Source organism: Argopecten irradians, chromosome 2, assembly GCF_041381155.1.
Source record: "Argopecten irradians isolate NY chromosome 2, Ai_NY, whole genome shotgun sequence".
NCBI classification, from domain to species: domain Eukaryota; kingdom Metazoa; phylum Mollusca; class Bivalvia; order Pectinida; family Pectinidae; genus Argopecten; species Argopecten irradians.
In genome coordinates, this window is record NC_091135.1 from 6943215 (window position 1) to 6964188 (window position 20974).

The 20974-nt window shown below is 33.3% G+C and overlaps 1 protein-coding gene across 1 annotated transcript in view; it reads left to right on the forward strand.

Annotated features, from left to right (window-relative positions):
* Positions 1-5504: 5504 nt before the first annotated feature.
* Positions 5505-20974, forward strand: part of LOC138314286 (polycomb group protein Psc-like) — a 34147-nt gene continuing 18677 nt past the window's right edge. The window contains exons 1-2 of the mRNA XM_069254548.1: positions 5505-5767; positions 15759-15877. Coding sequence (XP_069110649.1) covers positions 15766-15877 — 112 coding nt within the window. The 5' untranslated portion in view covers positions 5505-5767; positions 15759-15765. The remainder of the gene's footprint in view (positions 5768-15758; positions 15878-20974) is intronic.

A 20974-nucleotide genomic window follows, 5' to 3' on the forward strand; every position in this document is an offset into this window, starting at 1 on the left:
TGTCAAACTTTTATACAATTGTTGTATTATGTAATTATGTATGGTTCATTAAACGTACCTAAAATGTATGACAAACATAGATGCCACCGCCAGCATGTAACAAAGCGGGACGCGCAGAGACAATATGAACGGTCATGGACTACATTGTACGTTATATGCATTCTTATTTACGGCAGGGTACAATAACATTGTGATATAAAATGTTAGTTAATTTATTAATTATCTAGAATAGATATAATCATAAAATAGAAATATTGCAGGCTATGTCATGGAAAGGAAATACTACTACATTATATATTGATGCAGAGAAGTCGCAAAATCCATAAGAAAAACTATTCAAAATGACTTGTTTCGAATAATTAAATAATCACAAATTGAATAAATAATTTTATTTCTAACGATATCGTAGTATAATGTATCATTAACATTAAGGATTATATTGCCACTGATGTGTGTCGGAAATGAAGTACATTTAGAGTGGACTAAACACGGAACCATTTTAATATCGTGTTCAATGATTATAAAATATATTTATGATTAGAAATAGTAATGAGGAAAAACGGTATAAAGCTCGGTAATCCGAAATAAAAGGCCAAAATATATAAATTCAAAGTAAAATCAAAATCATTTCTATGGAATATATATTCAGCCACTATAGGGCCTTCTTCAGTCCGAAATAACACTCTAGAAATAGGAAACTCGGGTACTACAATATAACAAATAACCCATTTTAACACAATTTTCGTTTTTTTTTCTATTTTACTAGGGCACATTTGTGAATGCTGCTTCATGAGAGAATTTACAAATGAAGTAAATTCAGATATCTCAACGCAATTGTAAATAATTGCAAACTTTTGAAAGAAACCCACATTTATTTAAAACCTGTAATACAAAACATTTGATATACATTGTTTACCATGTGGTATTTGGATTAATATGTTTGAAAATGGTACGATGAAAAAAAAAAATTAAAAAAAACAATCTAATATCAAAATATCAGTTTAGAGTGAAAATTTCTATATTCTAATTATACAAATTTAAATGCTTTTATCAAGTATTTAGCTAAAGAAGATATTTATTCTATAAACAAATTTAATCCATCCATTACGACTACATGCGTATTATATCAGTATACTTTCCACTACTAATTGAAATCAATTTAATATACATACGTGCTACACACGATTATTCACTGTAAAATCAGTATTGTAATTTAAAAAAGATGTGAAGGAGAATATATTATTTGTGTTGGTAGACGAAAGAAGATTTTAAAATCATAACCAATATAAACAATAATATAAACGAACGCTACTATAAACAGTTGTAAACCACTTTTTTTCCGCGAGATACAATTTTGCGATACAGCTCGAATTTGATTTAGATATTTCGCAAATAATTGTATAAAACATAATCTTTAATCGTGAATTTACATATATTCGCAAATATGTTGAAAAAAATACGCAAATATTGTATACGCAAAGATAAAGTAGTTCATTTTAATATACTGCCATTCTTCATTATTGTAATGCGAGATTAGAATAAATGAGGTAACGCTATCAACTTATCCTGATTATAAACATGCTAGGTTAAGTGAGCCGTTTGGTGCCTTTGGTGGTAAGTATTGTCGCTATAACACTCTAAAGCAGGTAGTAATGCATTGGAGCAATTCAGCAAATACTAATATAACACAATTTCCTGAAATAAACAACACACTTATGTTTATGGAATATGTTTCAGATTCTCATGTTGTTTCGCACAAAAATATAAGTGCTTGTAAGTTTCCGATACAAAGCATTTGGGCGCATGACGTTTTTGTCACATTTGTCAAATTTATATTACTTATATAGGTGAATTATAATATGCTATAACATGTCGCAATTTATAAATATATTTTCAATAAAATGAAGTAATCATATTTAAGTTTGATATAATGCAATTGAATGAAATTCGTTAAATGTATGTTAAACAAGTTTATATCCTAGACATAAAACTTCCACGTAAGTAAAACTCATATTTTCTTTGATAAGGATACCAACAATAAATCAAGAACAAGTGCTTTGAATAAAAAGCCCCCAAAAGTGTTTGTCTGCTATATCAGTGCATGGTATAAGATTATCTTTAACTGGCTATTTGACATAAACATTCGATTCTGCTTAACTGCAATATATAAACATTAAGCCTTACTAAGTTATCTACCTACTATTTATGAGAGCAAAATATCATGCGGTCTAAACCTCAATGAAAAAATATTTGTAGTTGTCTTAAAAATATGCTGATATTGAAATCACTTTGACGGTTCTGTGATTCTTGTCCATTATATTTGACTTATATTTTATACGTAGTTTGGCAGCCATCGAAATTTCCAAATTACATTTATAATTTCACCATTGATTGTTTAATTAGAACAAGAGACGAGAAAAATAGCAAAATCATTTAGATATGATACGTATATGAAGATAATTGCATTGGCAAATTGATAAGAGTATTTTGAGAAAAGTTAAAAAAAATAGTGAAATTAATTGCTCTCTAACACTAAAATGTTGACTTAATAAAGACCGGTAATTCAAGACATTGAAGACATTGAACACTTTAGGAAATTTACAAAACATGCACTTAAAATATATGTATTCACCTTTTTTATCCTTTTTGGCCGCCAGTGGTATGTTTAGTACATGATAGTATTACATTCACAATAAGATAATTAATCAAAGAAAAGTCGCTTCTCAGTGATAATCGTATAAACATATAAAACTAACTGGCATCATGTATCACAAAAGCTGTACAATTCATAATGTATAATCATATAACGGTTGGGGAAGCGGGCAAAACCAATGAAAACTAAAACAGAAAATGCAAAAAATCGCATAACGTGCAACAACTAAGATACAAGAATGTAAGATTTTCTTTCTATATGATTTAGTGCATATAAGTGAAAAACTTTAACCTGGAAGTGTATAAAGATAAAAGATATTACACTATATATCATTAGTGTTAAAAATTGTCTTTCATGTTAATGGTATGAATACTATCATGTATCATTTTATCTCTGAAAATTTGTTTGTTCCTAAATTCACGTTCAAGAAACTCATGTCAATAATTAGATTTCGCTTCGTGTGTATTATCTGATTATCATTAAAACATGGTAGAGTTTTTCAAGTTCAAGATACGACACGTTTGCAAGAAGAACTAATAATTGGAAACTAATTTTATTAAGCAAAAAATACAATACAAATCGATTGTGTACCTAAAATATTTTACTTTGGCTTAAACTTTTTTATTGAATGAAGATAGAGTAAAACAAATATATCATAAAAATGCATTATTACAAAGTACTTATATTAATACGTCTGCGTACTTTACTTTAATAGAACATTTGTATTTAAAGTAAATCATTTAGATCATCTACTACATATTACGTAATTACATAAATCAAAGGTCATGATGTAAACCAATTCGACTCCGTTGTACAATATAAGCGCGTATTAAGTATACGAAATTAGTCTGAATACAAGTCAATAGTATAACAAATATTTGTTTACGAAACGAGAATGAATTAAAGTATTTAATGTAGCTACTGATAACAAATGTATGTACTTTTATTGTTTAATCATATCTTAATTGATAAAACATGTAATCGAAATTTCATTTTTGTTGTAATAGTAATTGAAAATAAAACTGCAACATTAGTATGGATCGACACAAGACTTTTAGGGAGTATATATCAAAAGATATGTTAGTTCATGAACACTGTTTGAACTACATAAAATGTAGTACAATACACATTAATATATGTACTTAACCCTCTGCTCATGTTGTCATTTCTCAATGACAAATTTTAACCAGAAATATGTATTTAACTATAGTTTAAAGATGCTCCACCGCTGACAAATGGTATTTTTCACTATTCAAAACAGGAGCAGAAGATTAAGTATTTTTCTTCTGTTACAAAAGTTACTTAATTTACACCATTACCGCCATTGAAAAATTTGAGCTTCTAATTGTACTTCAAGTTGAAAATATAAAAAATAATTAATTGCATCCCGAAAAAAATCCGTGGCACTATATCCTATATGGAATAAAGTACTGATTGCTCATGCACCAAAGGCAAAATAAATTATTTTGTATTTTTTTTTCTGTTAATTAGACATATATATATACGATTTAACACCAATTATTGTTCAAATGATGAATATCATTTATGCTCTGTCGGTGGAGCATCTTTACGAAACATAATATTATGATAACATTTTACAAAAAAAGAAAGAGCATGTTGTGAGTATTCGAATTTCAGCTTTTAGCAAGCACGTTTAACTGTTTGATATATGTATGATTTTACGGGAAGTTCATCTTCTTGATAACATGGACTGCAATGAAGATAATGAAATATTTCAGAAATGCGCCTGATAAGTGTATCTGTTTGATGAATTAATAAAACTACCGCATGCTTTAAACGCAATTGTTTTAACTGAAATCTTGCTTCAAATTAAAAAAGCTTTACAGGCAAACAGGTTGATTTAAAATCAAAATGTAAAATAAGATTATATTTATGAACAATTAAATACTTGCGAAAAATTCTATCGTGTTTTGTACAATAAAAATAAATGAAAACTATATTTGACACTTTTTAAAGTATCCTTGTTGATTTTGTACATAAAATAGACACATTTAGTTTCCTTTTTAATTTTCGCAGTTGTGAACTAGGAAGTTTCTAAAAAAACTTTTATAAATCGATAACTATTGATCGTTACCTAAGTTAAACCTTGAACGATGCTTGCAGAGTATTTATTTTTATTTTTAGAAAGTTGGTTCGTAAATAAAAGTTTTGTACAACTGTGGTAACTACTATGATCATTTTTAATCGCACGGTAATTTTTATATAGACGATAGAAATTTTAATAGTTCAGCAAATTTTTCATTTCATTTTTTTCCACTTCATACAAATAAAAACAGTTTTTTAGCAAGATAATTTTTTAAATGCCGTTCCTTAATAAACACAAACGTTTCAATTGTATTTTTTAACTTAACCTTTATTTATTCGGCTAATTTTAATTTTTAATGTTAACTGAAAAGGTACCTAGAATGAATCACAAAGTGTACAATTATGTATGAACAAAATGCACATCATTACACAATCTATTTATAAAGTATGTATCGAACTTAATATCTCTATGAATAATTGAAGTGTTATTGAAAACACATTGTTTTGAAGTTACATGAAAATTGAAATTATTTATCGATGTTATAATGCATTTTGAAGGGAAATGTGAATAAATCGACAGCTCGTGGTGACATAATACGTCATTAATGCACATTTCGTGTCCGATTCCCTCGAGAACCTATTTTCTTCCTTCAAACAAATTTTTGTTTAATTAAGCCGATGGCTGCCTGTTAATGTCCCCCTCCCCTCACATACTTCCCAGCCAAGTCGTTTGATGTAATTACTTATGTGACTACTAGCAGAGCAGGCCTGCGGATCAGTCGACTTGAGAGCATCAATGATTGACTCTGGGAAAACAAACCAGCAATTCGCACCCGAGGCCTAATTTTGGCATAGTTAATGCACAGAACTTAAAACGCCGCATGCAAAAATTGCCTTCGTTTACTCTCCGTCACTGGTGTATCTGTATCGAACTTGTGGGCTAAATTACCGCCAAGTCATGTGACTTGCCTGCCCGTTTATCGACCCTTTTCGACGTGAAAATGAAAAGGATATGCAGATTTTGGAGCCGAATTTATCCAGTTTTCTAGCTTGAAGAACTTCAATCAGGTAAGTTATCGTTGCTTAATGAAGTTAACTTATAAGTATGTGTATGACATAGTTTTCTGGGCCATGTACGAGGTATCATGAGGTGTGAAGACACGGCGGGCTGCGGTCTACAGTGATAACAAACATGGCTGCCGCGAGAGCTTGTGTGTATGCGATCAGCCCCACATACCGTCTCTACTATTGATAACATTGTGTGGCCCGCTTACAGCTATTCGGCGGGAAACTCATTGTCATTTCTTATATTAAAATTACATCAAAATGAATATATATATGATCGTTATATCTTGTACACATATATTTTTCTTAGTTTTCAAGCATATTTTTATAGCGATTTGTTTTATTAATGCAATTACTAATGTTTATTCAACGACAAAAAAAGCTAAAATATATATACATTTTAATTTTTTTATTTGCATTCAAAGTTTGCTTATGATAGAAAACTTAAAAGTCTGTTTTAAAATACTTTCCCGATGCGTATAATTAGCTTAACTTTTACTTATGTATTTCAATTTCACAAAACAAAGTAAAATGTTCTATTTGGATGGTAGTATGTGATAAAACACAAGAGAGAAAAAATAAATCGGAACCGGGCCATGGTCCCGCCTTATCTTGAAGAAAATGCATGATAGCGTATCTTTGCACGTGCAGAGCTCGTGCATTATTGACCAGCAACTCCTTGGACACAATTTCGCAAACCAATGAATAATTGAGATTTCTAATTATGTGGAGAGGAACAGCATTTTTCGGATTAATGCACTGTGAAATTCAATTCATGAGCATTTAGAAATTGAGTGGAACCGCGAAAACTTCACAAGGGACATAAATCAATAATCTGTATCGTCACCAAATCCTGACCAAAATAAATTCTGAGTATTACTGTTTTAAGTGATTTTGCGTATAAAGTCGACTTTCGTATTGCATTTATTTCAAAACACGACACCCGTTAAATACGCGACATGTCTTTATGCTTTTTAATCGAAATCAATTTAACATCGTGTTTATTTCAAATTATTGTAATAGAGCTGTTCTAAAAACGGAACCCGAGACCTCCCACAGAATGCGGATTTAAGGTGATCACGTGCGCACTTGGCTGGTCACGTGCCGTAATCCATTTCAGCAGAATTCTGACAGTTGCATCTTCATGGTAGATTACTCGTTCGCTCGAGTGTAAAACACATATTACAGAACTCTAAACTATCATCGGGGTCTTAGCGACTCCTAGTCTCTAACACGTTTTATGTTGATGCAGTCATTGCATGGCCGGTCTTTCTGATGCTCACGCCGTTCGAAATTGAAAAACGGAAATTGCATATATTTGCCCTTCCTGCTGAAGAAACCTAACTAATGATTCTTCAGTTTGCGTTTTCGGTGAAAGATGCTTCATCAAATACTATTCTGTTATTTTGAAGTGTTGTTTGTGGTAAAAACATTCACGCGAAATGAATATCTACATTGTATATGATGCCGTGCTGTCGTTAAAACCAATTGACCACTTTTAAGCAACTCGGCACTTTGATCACGCACATTTCGAATGTTATTCACAATTGGTATGGGGTACTGAGTTACTATATCTCTATGTTTATTTTTCTTTTTTGTCAATAAACAAAACTGCTTTGGTGTTTCAGTAAATGTATCAAATAAATTTAAGCTGGCAGGTAGCTTAAATAATGAACAACTGTATACCGTTAGATCTTTAAAGATGTATTGTCATGAATAATTTAACCAAATGCCTTGTTATGTAATTTTTGTTTTGTTTTATAATGACAAGTATTTTTTTAATTAGTATTGCGTTTCCTATAACATTGGCAGAAAAACTCGGGTCACCTGCAATGCAATTTTTGTTAACATATAAGGCATAACTAATTGTCAAATAGTCGACATGAAATTTTGCACCCTGTCACACCCATACAAAATTTAAGTCAATTAGGAGTTGATGGTATTAAACACAGATGTTCTTTGTTAAATTTTCATTCAAACAACAGTTTATTCAGTGAACAATGAAGACGTAAAATAAAAATAAATCTCCTCATACTCCTCTATATTTCAAATTATGACCGAGTCAAGGATACATGCTACACATTAACATTGATGAAGCAAACTTAAGTCTTTTAACATTCTATAAAACTGAAGATTTAAGTTTGCATGAGAAATATCTTTTTAAGATTATTTAGACTACCTCGATCGCATACTTTGATTTATGTGATGTGATTGCCTGAGTGTGGTATGACAGCTGCATGTTGGTGTTGTCTTATAGAATTTTATGTCCATTGTATATTTCTAACTATATCGACCCGTCGACTATGTCGTTCCACTCCCCCTATCTTGAACTCTGAACAGAAGCGTAACAACCACATTTATATATATGCGAAATGGACAAGAAACAGAACATATAACTCGATTCGTGGGACAAGATTGAAAAAACTGCCATGTTTAAGGCCGAATAGAAAAGATGGTCGACTTTTACAACTATGCAGCGGGAACAGCAAGTTCTACAATGTCATTTCTACCAGATCATTATTGTTGACGGAAAACGTAGTCTACTTAGTATAATTATTGCGATAAGGTTCGCAGTGCATTAGCAGTTTAGTTGCCTTCCGCATTATTAAAGATACCCTACATACCATTATGATAAATGAAACTAATGATATAACATAACAAACTGGAAGTAAAATACCTCTTGGTATATTCATTAAGTCTGGAAGTAAAATACCTCTTGGTATATTCATTAAGTCGGCCCTAACCTTCCAATGGGTCTTACTGTAACCGACGAATATAGCTGACATTTCCTAGCATTACAGTCGCGTCAAGTACAGCATTTGTCGAACAAACATGTTTCAAGATGTGTCTTAAATAAAATTTTCAAATTAAAGATAATAGGATGATATTTGTGTCATGGCTAAATATGCATTAAAATAAGATTAACTGAGAAAATGATAAAACAAAATATTTAACTATAGTCAGTTTAGAAAGTAAAACATAGTTAAGGTATCGGTAAAGACGTAGTGGTTTGGATAGTAGATTCATATTATTTTTGAATGATAGATTCATATTATTTATTACCATTTTTTCTTCCTTTTACTATATACACTAAGTCTACTAAAGGTTTACTGGGTGTATAGCTGATTACCGTCGGAGATACGACACACATATCCATTGTGTGCAACCAGTTATAAAAACAGAAGAACAAGCATGACCTTTAAAGAAAGTATAGACGTCGTTGTCGGAAGAACAGGAAGAGCAGGGTGTGTATGTTTGGGATTGGGGAATATAATGTATATTAAAAATGAAGTTATTGCAAACAGAAGGATTCGCTTTCTTAACCTTAACACACTAACTAAATCAATAAAGTATTGATACATAAAACATTGGTATAAAGGCTGTCGTGGATCGAATATGCATAGTATCTATTATTCATTTGAATGAAATCTGACACATTTATTAAATTCATCGACTCCTTTGATGCTTAATGCACCCACCTAAATAACAAAGCTTTAAATATACAGGTTTAGATGTAATCCTCGTGAAATAGGATTAGATTAAGGCGAACATGTGTATTAAGCAGTTATCAAGTTGTCAATTTATGTAACAAAGGAGGATATGGTAGGTATACGCATAAACAATTTCATTAGATGAAATAGGCACCATACACAAACGTTTAGCTGAAATACGCCATGACATCTTTCGCAATTACACAACAATGTGAGTATTGTTTAGCGAATAACGTCTTATTACTTTAAACAATGCCGGCATTCTGCACTTATCACGATGCCTGCGACAACCCTTTCCGTTACTTCGATGTTTGGAGGTTATATACCACTGCAAAGTTAACGAGGCTCACCCGAAGGACATGATTTCTTCCTTTGTAAGTTAGTTACGATTTTAGCAAATTCCGATGGATTACCCTGCAGCGATAGTTTTCTCGTTAAAGACGAATCAATTATTCATTAAGTTATCATTAAATTGGCAGTACTTTTTATCTCTAGTTGTAAAATATCGGATAAGCGATCGCTCCTTGTATTGATTCAGGGAACCTTATTTTACGTGTTTTAAATTGACACGGTATTGATTAACATGTGTCCTCTTTTGATTCGCTGAAAGTTGCAAATGGAGATTTTCAATGACATTAAGTTACAGATCATATCTGTTTCTAATTTCAGTCTTCAAACTATTCTTTTAATTCTCACTCCACAGCGTATTCATTTTAAATAAACCATAGAATCCAATGTTATTTCCTTTTTAAAATAACAACTAAAAAAAAAAAAAACTAAAAGGAAAATCATTTTCTGAAATTTTCTTTGTAAATTTGCGATACGCAGATATTTGTGAAACATGTAAATGCACGAAATATACATAAAACTAAAATACAGCAAGTGTTCAGTCAGCCCTTCGTACACGACACCCAATGTATTCATCACGAGACTGATAAAAGCTGAAGTAAATAAAAGAAGTCATAAAATTGTATAGGGTTTGTATATGAATAGAAGATACGTGCACAAACGATGCATGCGTATGTCATTAAATCAGCTGAATATGTAGACTTGATTATTTGATTTTATGCAACTATAACGTTTGCTGACAAAGTCAGCTCTTTATGCATGATATGAATTCTAAAAATATTCTTTTTCAAAGACTTATATATTGGAAAGAGGTTTAAATATAGAATTATGTTAATACGTCTCGAACATATACGACATATATAGATAACGCAGTTTTTTTTACTCTATAAATAATATCATGCATGAGTCAAAGGAACAAAGTGACTGGGCAAGACATTGTTTGAATATAATTACCTGTCTTATAATTATAATTCAAATTAAACAAATAATTCATACAGATAAAAAGTAGAACGTTTTAAGCATTATAATATTGTGAACGAAATAATGATAATGAAAACAAAGAACACTTTTAAGAAGGTATGTATTTTATACTTAACTTATCCAGCAATACATTACATAGTTCGAATATATAACAATCCGCCCAGTGGCATATATAACATGTACACTTAATTGGTGAGATTTTTTCGTCAATCGATCATATATACCATATACAGATTTGTACTAGATTTACTAGATTGCACTAACAGAAATCATGGAGCAAAGTCTCCTTGAAAATCAATTATTCAAACGCTACCTGAATAAAACAATCGCCTGCTGATTAACAACGACGTAGCATTTTGTGCACCTGAAAATAACAAATTTCATGTTTCTAATATTCATATAACTGTTTGCGGCCAACTTATAGTCAATTATTTTAGCAGCTTTACGTAACTGGCCCTCTTTAAAACCATCCATACACTTGGTAATAGTTGTGTTTTGGAGTAAATTTTAAAAAGGGGGCAATTTATGGCGAAGATGAAAGAGAGAGGATTATTCCCAGCATAATAATAGCGATAGAGTTTCAACTGATGTCGATAATTACGTCATAGAGGATTTAACCGTATGACAAGATTTATTTCTTCTGTTTAATTTGTTTTCACTTCACGGGTGAAAATCGTGTTAATTGAGGAATGTGCATTGCACCCAAAGTAACGCGTTTTATTGCAGCCGTGCAGGGCTGTTTGAGGGCAAAATCATTGATTTGAATTACACGAGAACCTCAGTTGCACAATTAAGGGAGAGAGGGACCGAACATTAAAACGTCCGGTAATACATTCAATAAAAATTGGCGAAAGCGGATCATGTAGTGTCTTGCATTATTGCCTTGAAATATTATTTCTGAAATCATTTTGAATACAAATGTTTTAATGGAAGTAGATTTGAATTTCTTCATTTAATGTTATATTTCGTTGTCTATTTCTTTTTTACCACATGATGTTGAAATTCGCATTTACATTATCCAGGGTTTGGCACTAATTACATTAAATTTGATATATGTATATCTAAATACATTCATGCCAAATCCGCCGGATACACAGATAACTGCTAGGCATTGATAAACAAACGGCCTACAGTTTGGAAATATTTTAATAACTGCTCTATCAAATACATATCGAAACGGTTCATTAATTTTGTATGTTTACGAGCAAGCTGGGATCCCTCGCTAGGCGATAACACGAGAAGCTGTGCATCGCTGATAAGTTTGACGATCTAGTGAGAGTAGATTCAACTTGATTGGGATGTGGTCTAATTGGCAATGAAACTGACATTTTGACTGATGACGGGGGCGGTCAAACTGCATTAAAAGGCATTTTCGCTTTTGTGAATGAGGGGCCGTCTCAAGAGGCAATTCTGTAGGAAGCATAAATAGCTGAAACGTGTCTGTACTTTGGATGATTCTCTTGGCATGCGCTGATTGTGCTTACAAGCGCTGACAAAGGATGTGGAGGCCGATTTTATCAATTTCTGAGAAGTCAGAGGAAATAAGGTAAACATGTGATAATTGTTGAAAGATTTGGGGTTGGTAAGGGAGCAAGCAGTCTTTGTTGTCGCTACATGTGGTGTTCACGATAATAAATACACGAATTATATAATCAATGATTCCTTTTTAATTAAGCATTAATTTTTAGTGATTTTTAATTTTCTTATATTCATATTCATTATTGGATGTAAATAACAATATATATAGTTCATCTGTTACAGAGGATGATCTTTTTGTTAGCATTTTTTTACTATGACAGTGAATTTCTCACAAATGTCGGAACATGCAGAATCAAGATCGCCATAATGTCAGTGATTATTAAAACAAAGATTTACTGTCCTGATATTACAAAAAAGACCAAATAAAACTCATCTTAATCAATAACGCTAAAGCCTTGGATGAGCACTGAACATTGTTAATTATTCCACTGACAATTTTATTGATATCAATTTTCCACGTTATCTACTCATCCAGTGATGGTGATGGCTTTCCGCCATTGGCGAGTCAAGTTTATGACCAGTTCAGAGACTGTTAAAGCTTGTCCCTAACATGCTTTTAGCCACTTGTGACTGCCCTGCTGGTCCCCATAACAGACCTTTCCAGTGTGGCTGCGGAATCCCCGAGTCCTGAAAGCTTTTCTATTCGTAATCGATTCCGAAAAAATCATTCGTTACTGCGCTGTCATCCTATGGTATTCACAGCATAGCAAATTACATGGCTCCCCGCGAGCAATTTATACTTGGAAATACATCAAGCCACTTTACGGAATGTGGAACTGGCTCTAAGAATGGCGCTACACATGGGACAAGACATTGTCATGCAAGAGGATCGACTGGTTGGTTTATCCCACTGACTCCACCATGTGTACACACCCAATCTTTCCAGTCACATCGTCTTTCCTGTCGAGGGAGAACCACTGATGGATCTTAGCGCCGACCACGCGCACGGAATCACGTTAGACTGATGGCACGTCTGACCACTGGAGATATTGTGTCTGTGTTTTGGGTTATCATCTGATTGTGGAATCACTTTATCACAAATTGTGTTTCTAAACAGGAGAGAAGAAATAAACTACATAATTAATCACGGCACTAGATAACATTGCATCAGGTTCTCGTGCATGTTGATCCTATTACGGACACAACATATTTGATTAAACATTTATGCCAATGTTGTGATATTGTGGACAGACATCGTCTTTAGTTCATAGTTCTGTAGGTTTTTAGGAAACGGTATACTTCATGACAGGTAAAGTTATGTTCTTTTCTTTCATACACACAAGTAAAATGTACAATCTACCAGGTACATGTACTGGGGCTAGTTGTGTGAAGCAGTATTGCTATATAAAATTTAAAGTAAATGGAATTCATTTTTAAATTAGAATTGAGTCTATTGAATTATTTGGATCAAAGACAAAGATCTAACTGCTTGACAGATTTTACTTGCTTAATCGTTATCACCAAATGTCAGTCAGTTACTTCAACATATGCCAATATTACTTTTTCATTTACATGCGTCTGCGAATGGGTTTGCAGCCCATCAAAGGCTACATTTACAGTAAAAACACTAAATAGTACCATCAAGAAAATTTTCGCGTAATTATTATCCTACGTAAACTGTCATGTTTACAGTATATATTTAATAAGTGTTTTCATTGAGATAATGAAACATTCATTAAGACAACATTGCCTTAATATACGAATAACGTCAGAAAAAAACATGTTAATATGCTTTAAAGCAGTTAACTGTGGCGGTTACCTGTTCGCCTCGATCCCTTTGATCCCAGTTGCAGCACAACTGCATTTGTTTACACCAGGGATAACTAACCAATCAGGGAAATCACCAGTGTGCAGCCGTTTCAGCAATCGATGCTGCTATTCTCAGATGTTGTCGCTTTAAAATGAGGGGAGCCAGGCACCAGCGTACGTCAGCATGTAAAATTGCAGCACCTGTTTGCATGCCTTCACTGTACAATTACGTTATCTGTTCACTTTGGTGGAGGAGGGAGAACGAGCCCTCTGAGAGTACATCTGCCTAATTGCTATTCAATCTACCGATACATGCGACATTTTACTGGCTCCGTTTGATGCATTTTCCGTGTTTGATAGAAGTCGTTACAAAGCCACCTGTTGTATGGCTTTGAAGTGTTTGGGTATATAGATTAAAATCTGTATAGAAACCGGACAATATGAGCCTGGTAAACGATGACACTCTTAATGCAATCTTGTGGACTGAAGAGGACACGGAAAGAAAGCATGAATATCAGCTGAAATATGTTTGTGAAAAATATTCGTCTTACGACAAATTTACCTGTTCACCAATTCAAGTTCACTAATGTGTCGCATTGTTGTTAATATTTATGAAAGATTGAAACGTTAACATTTATTTAAATAGATATTCGTCATTCAAATACGAAAGTACATTGTTTATTAAATGCAGCTGTTTCAATAATGTTTATTTTTTGATAAACATAACCTAACCCATGAAATATAATTACCTAGCTACATCTGCGTTTATTATAACGTGTATATTTGTTATGACATGTATATACAATGCAGGTAGAGCAGTTTAAAAAATGATGATAGTAAAAGGCGACTAGATTTGGGATACTTTATCTGCTCTTCATATGGACTCGGTGTTGGTCTTCCTTAAGTATCTCATGAAATCGCCTTAAAATTATCTTGTATTAACTCTTGTTATAAAAAATGTATTCTTGCCTAGTAACAGCTTATTCACCAACTAAAATATAGTTGCTTCTAAGATATAACTTGCGTTGGACGACTGATTAGTCATTTGTGTGTGTGATCGGTTGGTGTGTTATGGGGTCGGGTTCGTAGTATACCGCAGGGAAATAACACAATCAATGGGGAAAACGTTAAGATAAAACAAGGAGACACAAAACGAACATCTACAACGTAGAAATCACAGGGGGACTGTCTTTGAATGTCTTATGACATTTAGCAACATAATACCAAACAAATACTGTATAATGACATATTTATTATGGATGATAAAATACTAATACCACCTTGTCATGCTTGGATTTCACGGCATGTTGTCTTTTAACTCGAATCTCTATGTAGAAAACTATTAATTGTGTCATATCTAGCACAATATATAGAAGTTTCTAATTCGGTATGACGCCATATAAGGATTGTAAAATATTTGCATTGCTTGTTACGTATGAGCAAGATTGGTAGTGCTGTTCGATATCTCTAACACTCATATTCATGGAAACAATGTGAAAAAACATGAATTTACCACAGATATGTGTAGTTCCAGGATCCTACATACGTTACTATTAAATATATCGACATTTTATGTATTTTTGAAAATATAAATATTGCAGATACGGAACTAAGGCATATTTATGATACGGACTTGTGACCTAGTCAAATCATCCTTTATCAGATTATTATCTTGATATCGACAATGATATCTGGCATTGTGTATACATTTATCAAGGTCAATTCGTATGCTTCGCTGTTGTTCCAAAACAACGATTAAGCATATAGTTGATGGATATGATAGAATGTAACATTACATGATGTCAACAGAAATCACTGTCTTTCCGATTTCACTGTTTTCCTCGATTCATGAATGATGAATGGCATGTATTACTTTGTATTTGCAGGTAAAAGATGTTGCCCACAGCCAAAATGAAGTTGTCCGAGCTGAACCCCCATCTTATATGTGTCCTATGTGGGGGGTACCTAATCGACGCGACCACCATAATGCGATGCTTGCACTCATGTAAGTATATTCGTTTATGAAAAAGTACTGGTCATTTCATTTTAAGATACATCTTAAGAAATCATCTACAGTGAAACCTTGTTAAAATGAATTCATCGGCCCCATCTTAAGACACCAAGTAAACTGAGAATTCCAGTTAAACCAAATCTAGTTCGAGATATAGGATGAAAAGGTTCGAGATATAAAGTGAAAATTTAGTTGAGATCATCAGATAACTTCTAAATTGACATAACAATTGATTGATTTATTAATAAGAACGCGGAAACAAATCGCTTATCTAAATCATATACGGTATGTTGACAAACACAAAGAATCGGATTTGCATTACTGATAATAACGTTAACTTTGTCAAAATTTTGTAGATCTCGTTTGTTCCCCTGACTTCGTATCACGCTTTAATCTATTGATTTGACGGATGATTAAAATTGAAATTTAGTAAATTGCTGATACATTATTACATATAATTTTTGGATTCACCATATTTACTTGAATAATTGAACCCCCATTTCGGAGAATGGTTCAGTCTACATAAATGCAATAAGAATCATTCACGTTACTAAGGTGATTAGTCTCGCTTAACTTTTCCATCCATGATTCCATTTATACGACAGACTGGTTTTACGTTTCGGGCTTGGTTGCCAGAATTCATTAAAGATAAAAGTTATTGGCATCCATGATGCTTTCACAGAAGATTACGAAGAGAATGGTAAAGCCTATTTCTATTTGTTGCTGATATGTGCCGATATTTGTGTTCATAACGACTATGTCGATTTCTGGGAGAGGAAAGACAAGGGCATGAAGCAAAGATTCTATATATGCGATGCCACCTTTTGTATAATTCATCAATACTGCGCAAACCTTGCTAAGATTATCTTTTTACATCAGATACTATAATGGTTATGATGATCATGACAACAAATTGCTTTATAAAATCAGTTTGCACATTAATGTCTGCATCAGATTTCATATCAAACATGTTTGGTACTATATGGTATCATTTTGTCCATTGGGGAAACATTTAGTGTTATATTCGGTCTCTCATAATTGATCGATGGCGATATCTGTACTATATCTATGTTACTGTACCATCGGGGATCATAAATATTTAAAACACACGCTGTCTTCCCAATGAAGTAGATAAAGTAGATTACGTGGGAAAGTAGCAATCAAAACGATAACACAGTACATATGTACTTCTGAAAAGATACACAGATGATTGAGATATATGTAAGGAATGGCAGTTCTGGTTTCTTTCATTTTCTGATAGATGCCATCATGATACCCAGTTAATGTCCTCGTGAATTTATTTAAATATATCGGTTTGCTTAGTGACTGATCTATTAATTATCCCTAATTTGTGATGGAAATTGCTGCAAATTACCGGAAGTTATTACCCAAAACACAGTATATACTCAATAAATCGATCCGATATGTAACGGACGTTATGTCAAGATTCATTTCGATAGTTTCATTTGGTGTATTCAATGAAGAATATTTTTGTATTATTTAAAACAGCTGGTACAGGACGTGCGTTGTTTGCTCAATACCTACATTCAATCATTCTTCCCTGATAATCATTAATCAATTGAACTATTCTAATCCTTTGGTTGGAGCAGTCCATTATCATCACGGGGGATTGATAAGTTAAGAAAAATAGAAATCGTCGACACTATATTTATTCTCTTCTGTTAAAAGACGTAATGCAATTCTTCGGACTTATATGATGTCATCATGGTGATAATTTGATCATATTTATTATTATGTAAAGACTAATATATAAATCTGCATAAGGAGACTTATGTCTCCAATACCAAACCCTCATCATGTTCAAGATGGAATAAGCAGCATTATTTTATCAATGGATAGATCAACAATGGAATGACTTCACATAATTATTTATAGAAATAGAATTGCGTTTTTGTGTTATCAACCAAAGGATCTAAAGAACAATATATAGTATGGTCCAGTTCCTATTCCATGCTTATAACATCCTACGATCGTAAATTATAAGACTCTTTCATATGTGGATATGAAGGATAGGGATATTCTACCCGAGGGTCACAAAGTTAGTAAAACCCGAGGCTTGCCGAGGGTTTTGCAACATTTTGTGATCCTGAGGGTAGAATATCCCTATCCTTCATATCCACTTATGAAAGGGTATTTTTCTTTCGTACCTCGACGATTTATTGCAACTATTAAATTCTAAGAAATCCACGTCCACTGAAAGTCAATGTATCATACATGAAAAATTACGTGATATTTTCAACAAAGTCGCTTGCATCTTTTATAGTAAAACCAGTCAAGTTTGTGAAAAAAAATGATTAAATTTTATCGAGGAAATAGAAATTTTGTTGACGCCGTGACGTCACGAGGTTTTATTGCAAGGATAGCCATGCAATACGGCCTCAGGCGGCATGAGTGCATTACCCTAGACGAGCCAGTATTACACCCGTAGGTATGAAAGAAAAGGATGTTCTTTTATCGGCGGTAACAGCAGTTTACACCATTATATGTTGCTCTCTTCATTAGGGTTTCTACCTTTGTCATGTCGTTTGCGTGTACAATATATCCATTTTACAAATTGCTGTATTTGTCTTCACTAAAGAATGCGAAGACAGGAAATTGATATAACATAGGCTTGCCGTTATACCAGACACAATGTGTTCTTTAAATGACTTATTCTGTTACTGTTAGTAGGAATTATATTTCAGTTTCTTATTAAAGAGGAAGTGATTTGGTTATGTTGATTGTTGAAGTTGCATTTGGGTACATGTAACATCGATATCTACAAAAGAGAATTGCGCGAAAAATTACAAAAACACTTAAAGTGTAGTTTTTGAAACTGGTTAAAATGCTTTTGTTTTCTCAGCTACTCTTTGTTACCATTTGATTTCATATTGATAGCTCTAGTAATTCTAATGAGATAATTGCCAGTCTCTTATAATGTTGTGCTGGATAGTTTCAACAGCTAATGTCATTTAGATCATGGACCAGGGAGTGTAGTGGTTGGATATAGAAGGTGTAACATGTCATGGGGAATGTATCGTCACAGTGGGAGGGATTACAGGAACCTAGTCATTAACCAGTCTGATATCTCCGTTCTCATCGCCACCGGACCACATAACTGACCTAGTAGATAGCCAGATATACAGGCCAAACTCCTGTCGTTATCTGTTTTCCCGCCATTTCGCTGCCAGGACGTTCATTTGACCTGTATCTGCCCTTTCCAATCGATGACGAGCTGTGTTAGATAGGATGTCAATGATAATCCTTCCAATTTATCATTATGGCGACATTATATGTAATCAGACTCTGTAACAAGTCGTTGTCAATGATTGTCATTCATGATTAATAAATGAAAACAAAATACATAGTTTTTGCTAAAGCGAAATATTTTGACGATATAGCAATCCAAGAAGTGTTGCAAAAACCCTAAAGTTGTTGCAGAAAAAACTAACGAAGACAGCCATAGATTCAATACGTTACGTTATTGTAAATGTTATGTTGCCAAAATGATTATATCAGAGCCAAGGCTCCTAGTCAGAATACTAGTAAGATAAGAAATAGTGTTACGAGAGGACATTTAAGTATGACTGATAGATTTATTGATCAGCAATTGAATAGTTTCAGTTTGGTAAGAAACCGTATTGGAGTAGTTTTACATTATGACATATATTTTTTTTAAAGTTTTTGTAAAAGACAACCCACCAAGACAAAGAAAAAACCAATTCATCATTGTGTTCTGTTGTCAAATATTGATGTCTAGTTTCGATAAAATTCATGAATATATGAAAAGAAATTGAAAACAGCGATTGCAATCTAGGCATATCAACTTGTTAAACGCTCTTTGTCGCTTGAGTGTAACAGTGAACTATGTATTGATACGGAAGTTAACCGGAGTACCTGCGGAACCACACATAAGTAGGCGTTTGACCCATATATATATTCACAAACCATTGGAGAATCGAACTCATGTCGTTTTGGTGACCATTATTTAACGTTGGTGTTGAGACCATAAAAAGCAAAAATAGTAGGCTACAGAAACGCTCCATAACAACAGAGCAACATGGTCACGATTTTGGAACGTTAAACAGCCTACACGACGTCATTTTACAGCATTGACTATGCTTTCCCGTCTGGTACTAGTGGTATTACTTCTAAATGCTATTAACCGTTAGCCACATTGGCACGAGGTCTCCTTAATGCTGACCTATCGTGTCCTTGGATTGATCAGTCGATTATCCTCTCGGAGCTGTAAGCGGATTAGTTGTCTGCATGAACAGACTTTATCGGATTCGCACTAGTAAACCTTATATCATAGTTTCTATCTGCTTTATATGCGGAAACCTGGGGAAATGGTTGTTCTAATAATGAAAGTTGCTGACGTTGGTAATCATTTCTATCACATGTGATCATAATAGTTTCATTTGTGCAACTGTTCCTTCAGGTTTCTTACTGTTCGGATATATTTACTCATATCCCTATATAGTCAACAAAAGAGAAGTTGCGTTCAAATTAGAATATTTGCAATTTCGTATGCATACAAACCCAGTGCCAGACGCGCTTCATTGACTATGTCTGTATCCAGTTGCGTTCATACGACCATTAACGAAATCACAACGCTGTTCAATCCCTATTTGACTACAGTGTTAGACTGGCGCTTGATTTGTATATATTGCCACTCAGTGACCTTCTGTCGCTACTTACAAACTGTATTGTCAGTAGCTTCCAACCTTGGAACGTGGGCGCGAAACCCATGTCGAAAAGTCAGATGCTGTCGTCGATGGCGTAGAAGGTGTATCTGGTCTTTGTCATGGCCAGGCCTTTTCTCGATGTCATCAGTACATCATGTCTTTTTATCATTTATATATGCCTTGTTGAGGTCAATCAATATTGAGGTGTTGACCGGACAGATCAATCTGGTGTTGTCCGCACTTGCTACAATTGTGCATGACATAGCACCGAATTACCCGAATAAGTTGTCCTTAATTCTGAAATAGGTCATTTGTATTAGGTATGTAGTGTGGTAAGAGAAAAGATAATCTCTATAAAATTATTCAGAAAAAAACAAATATGTTTGATTTTTTTTTTCTTTTT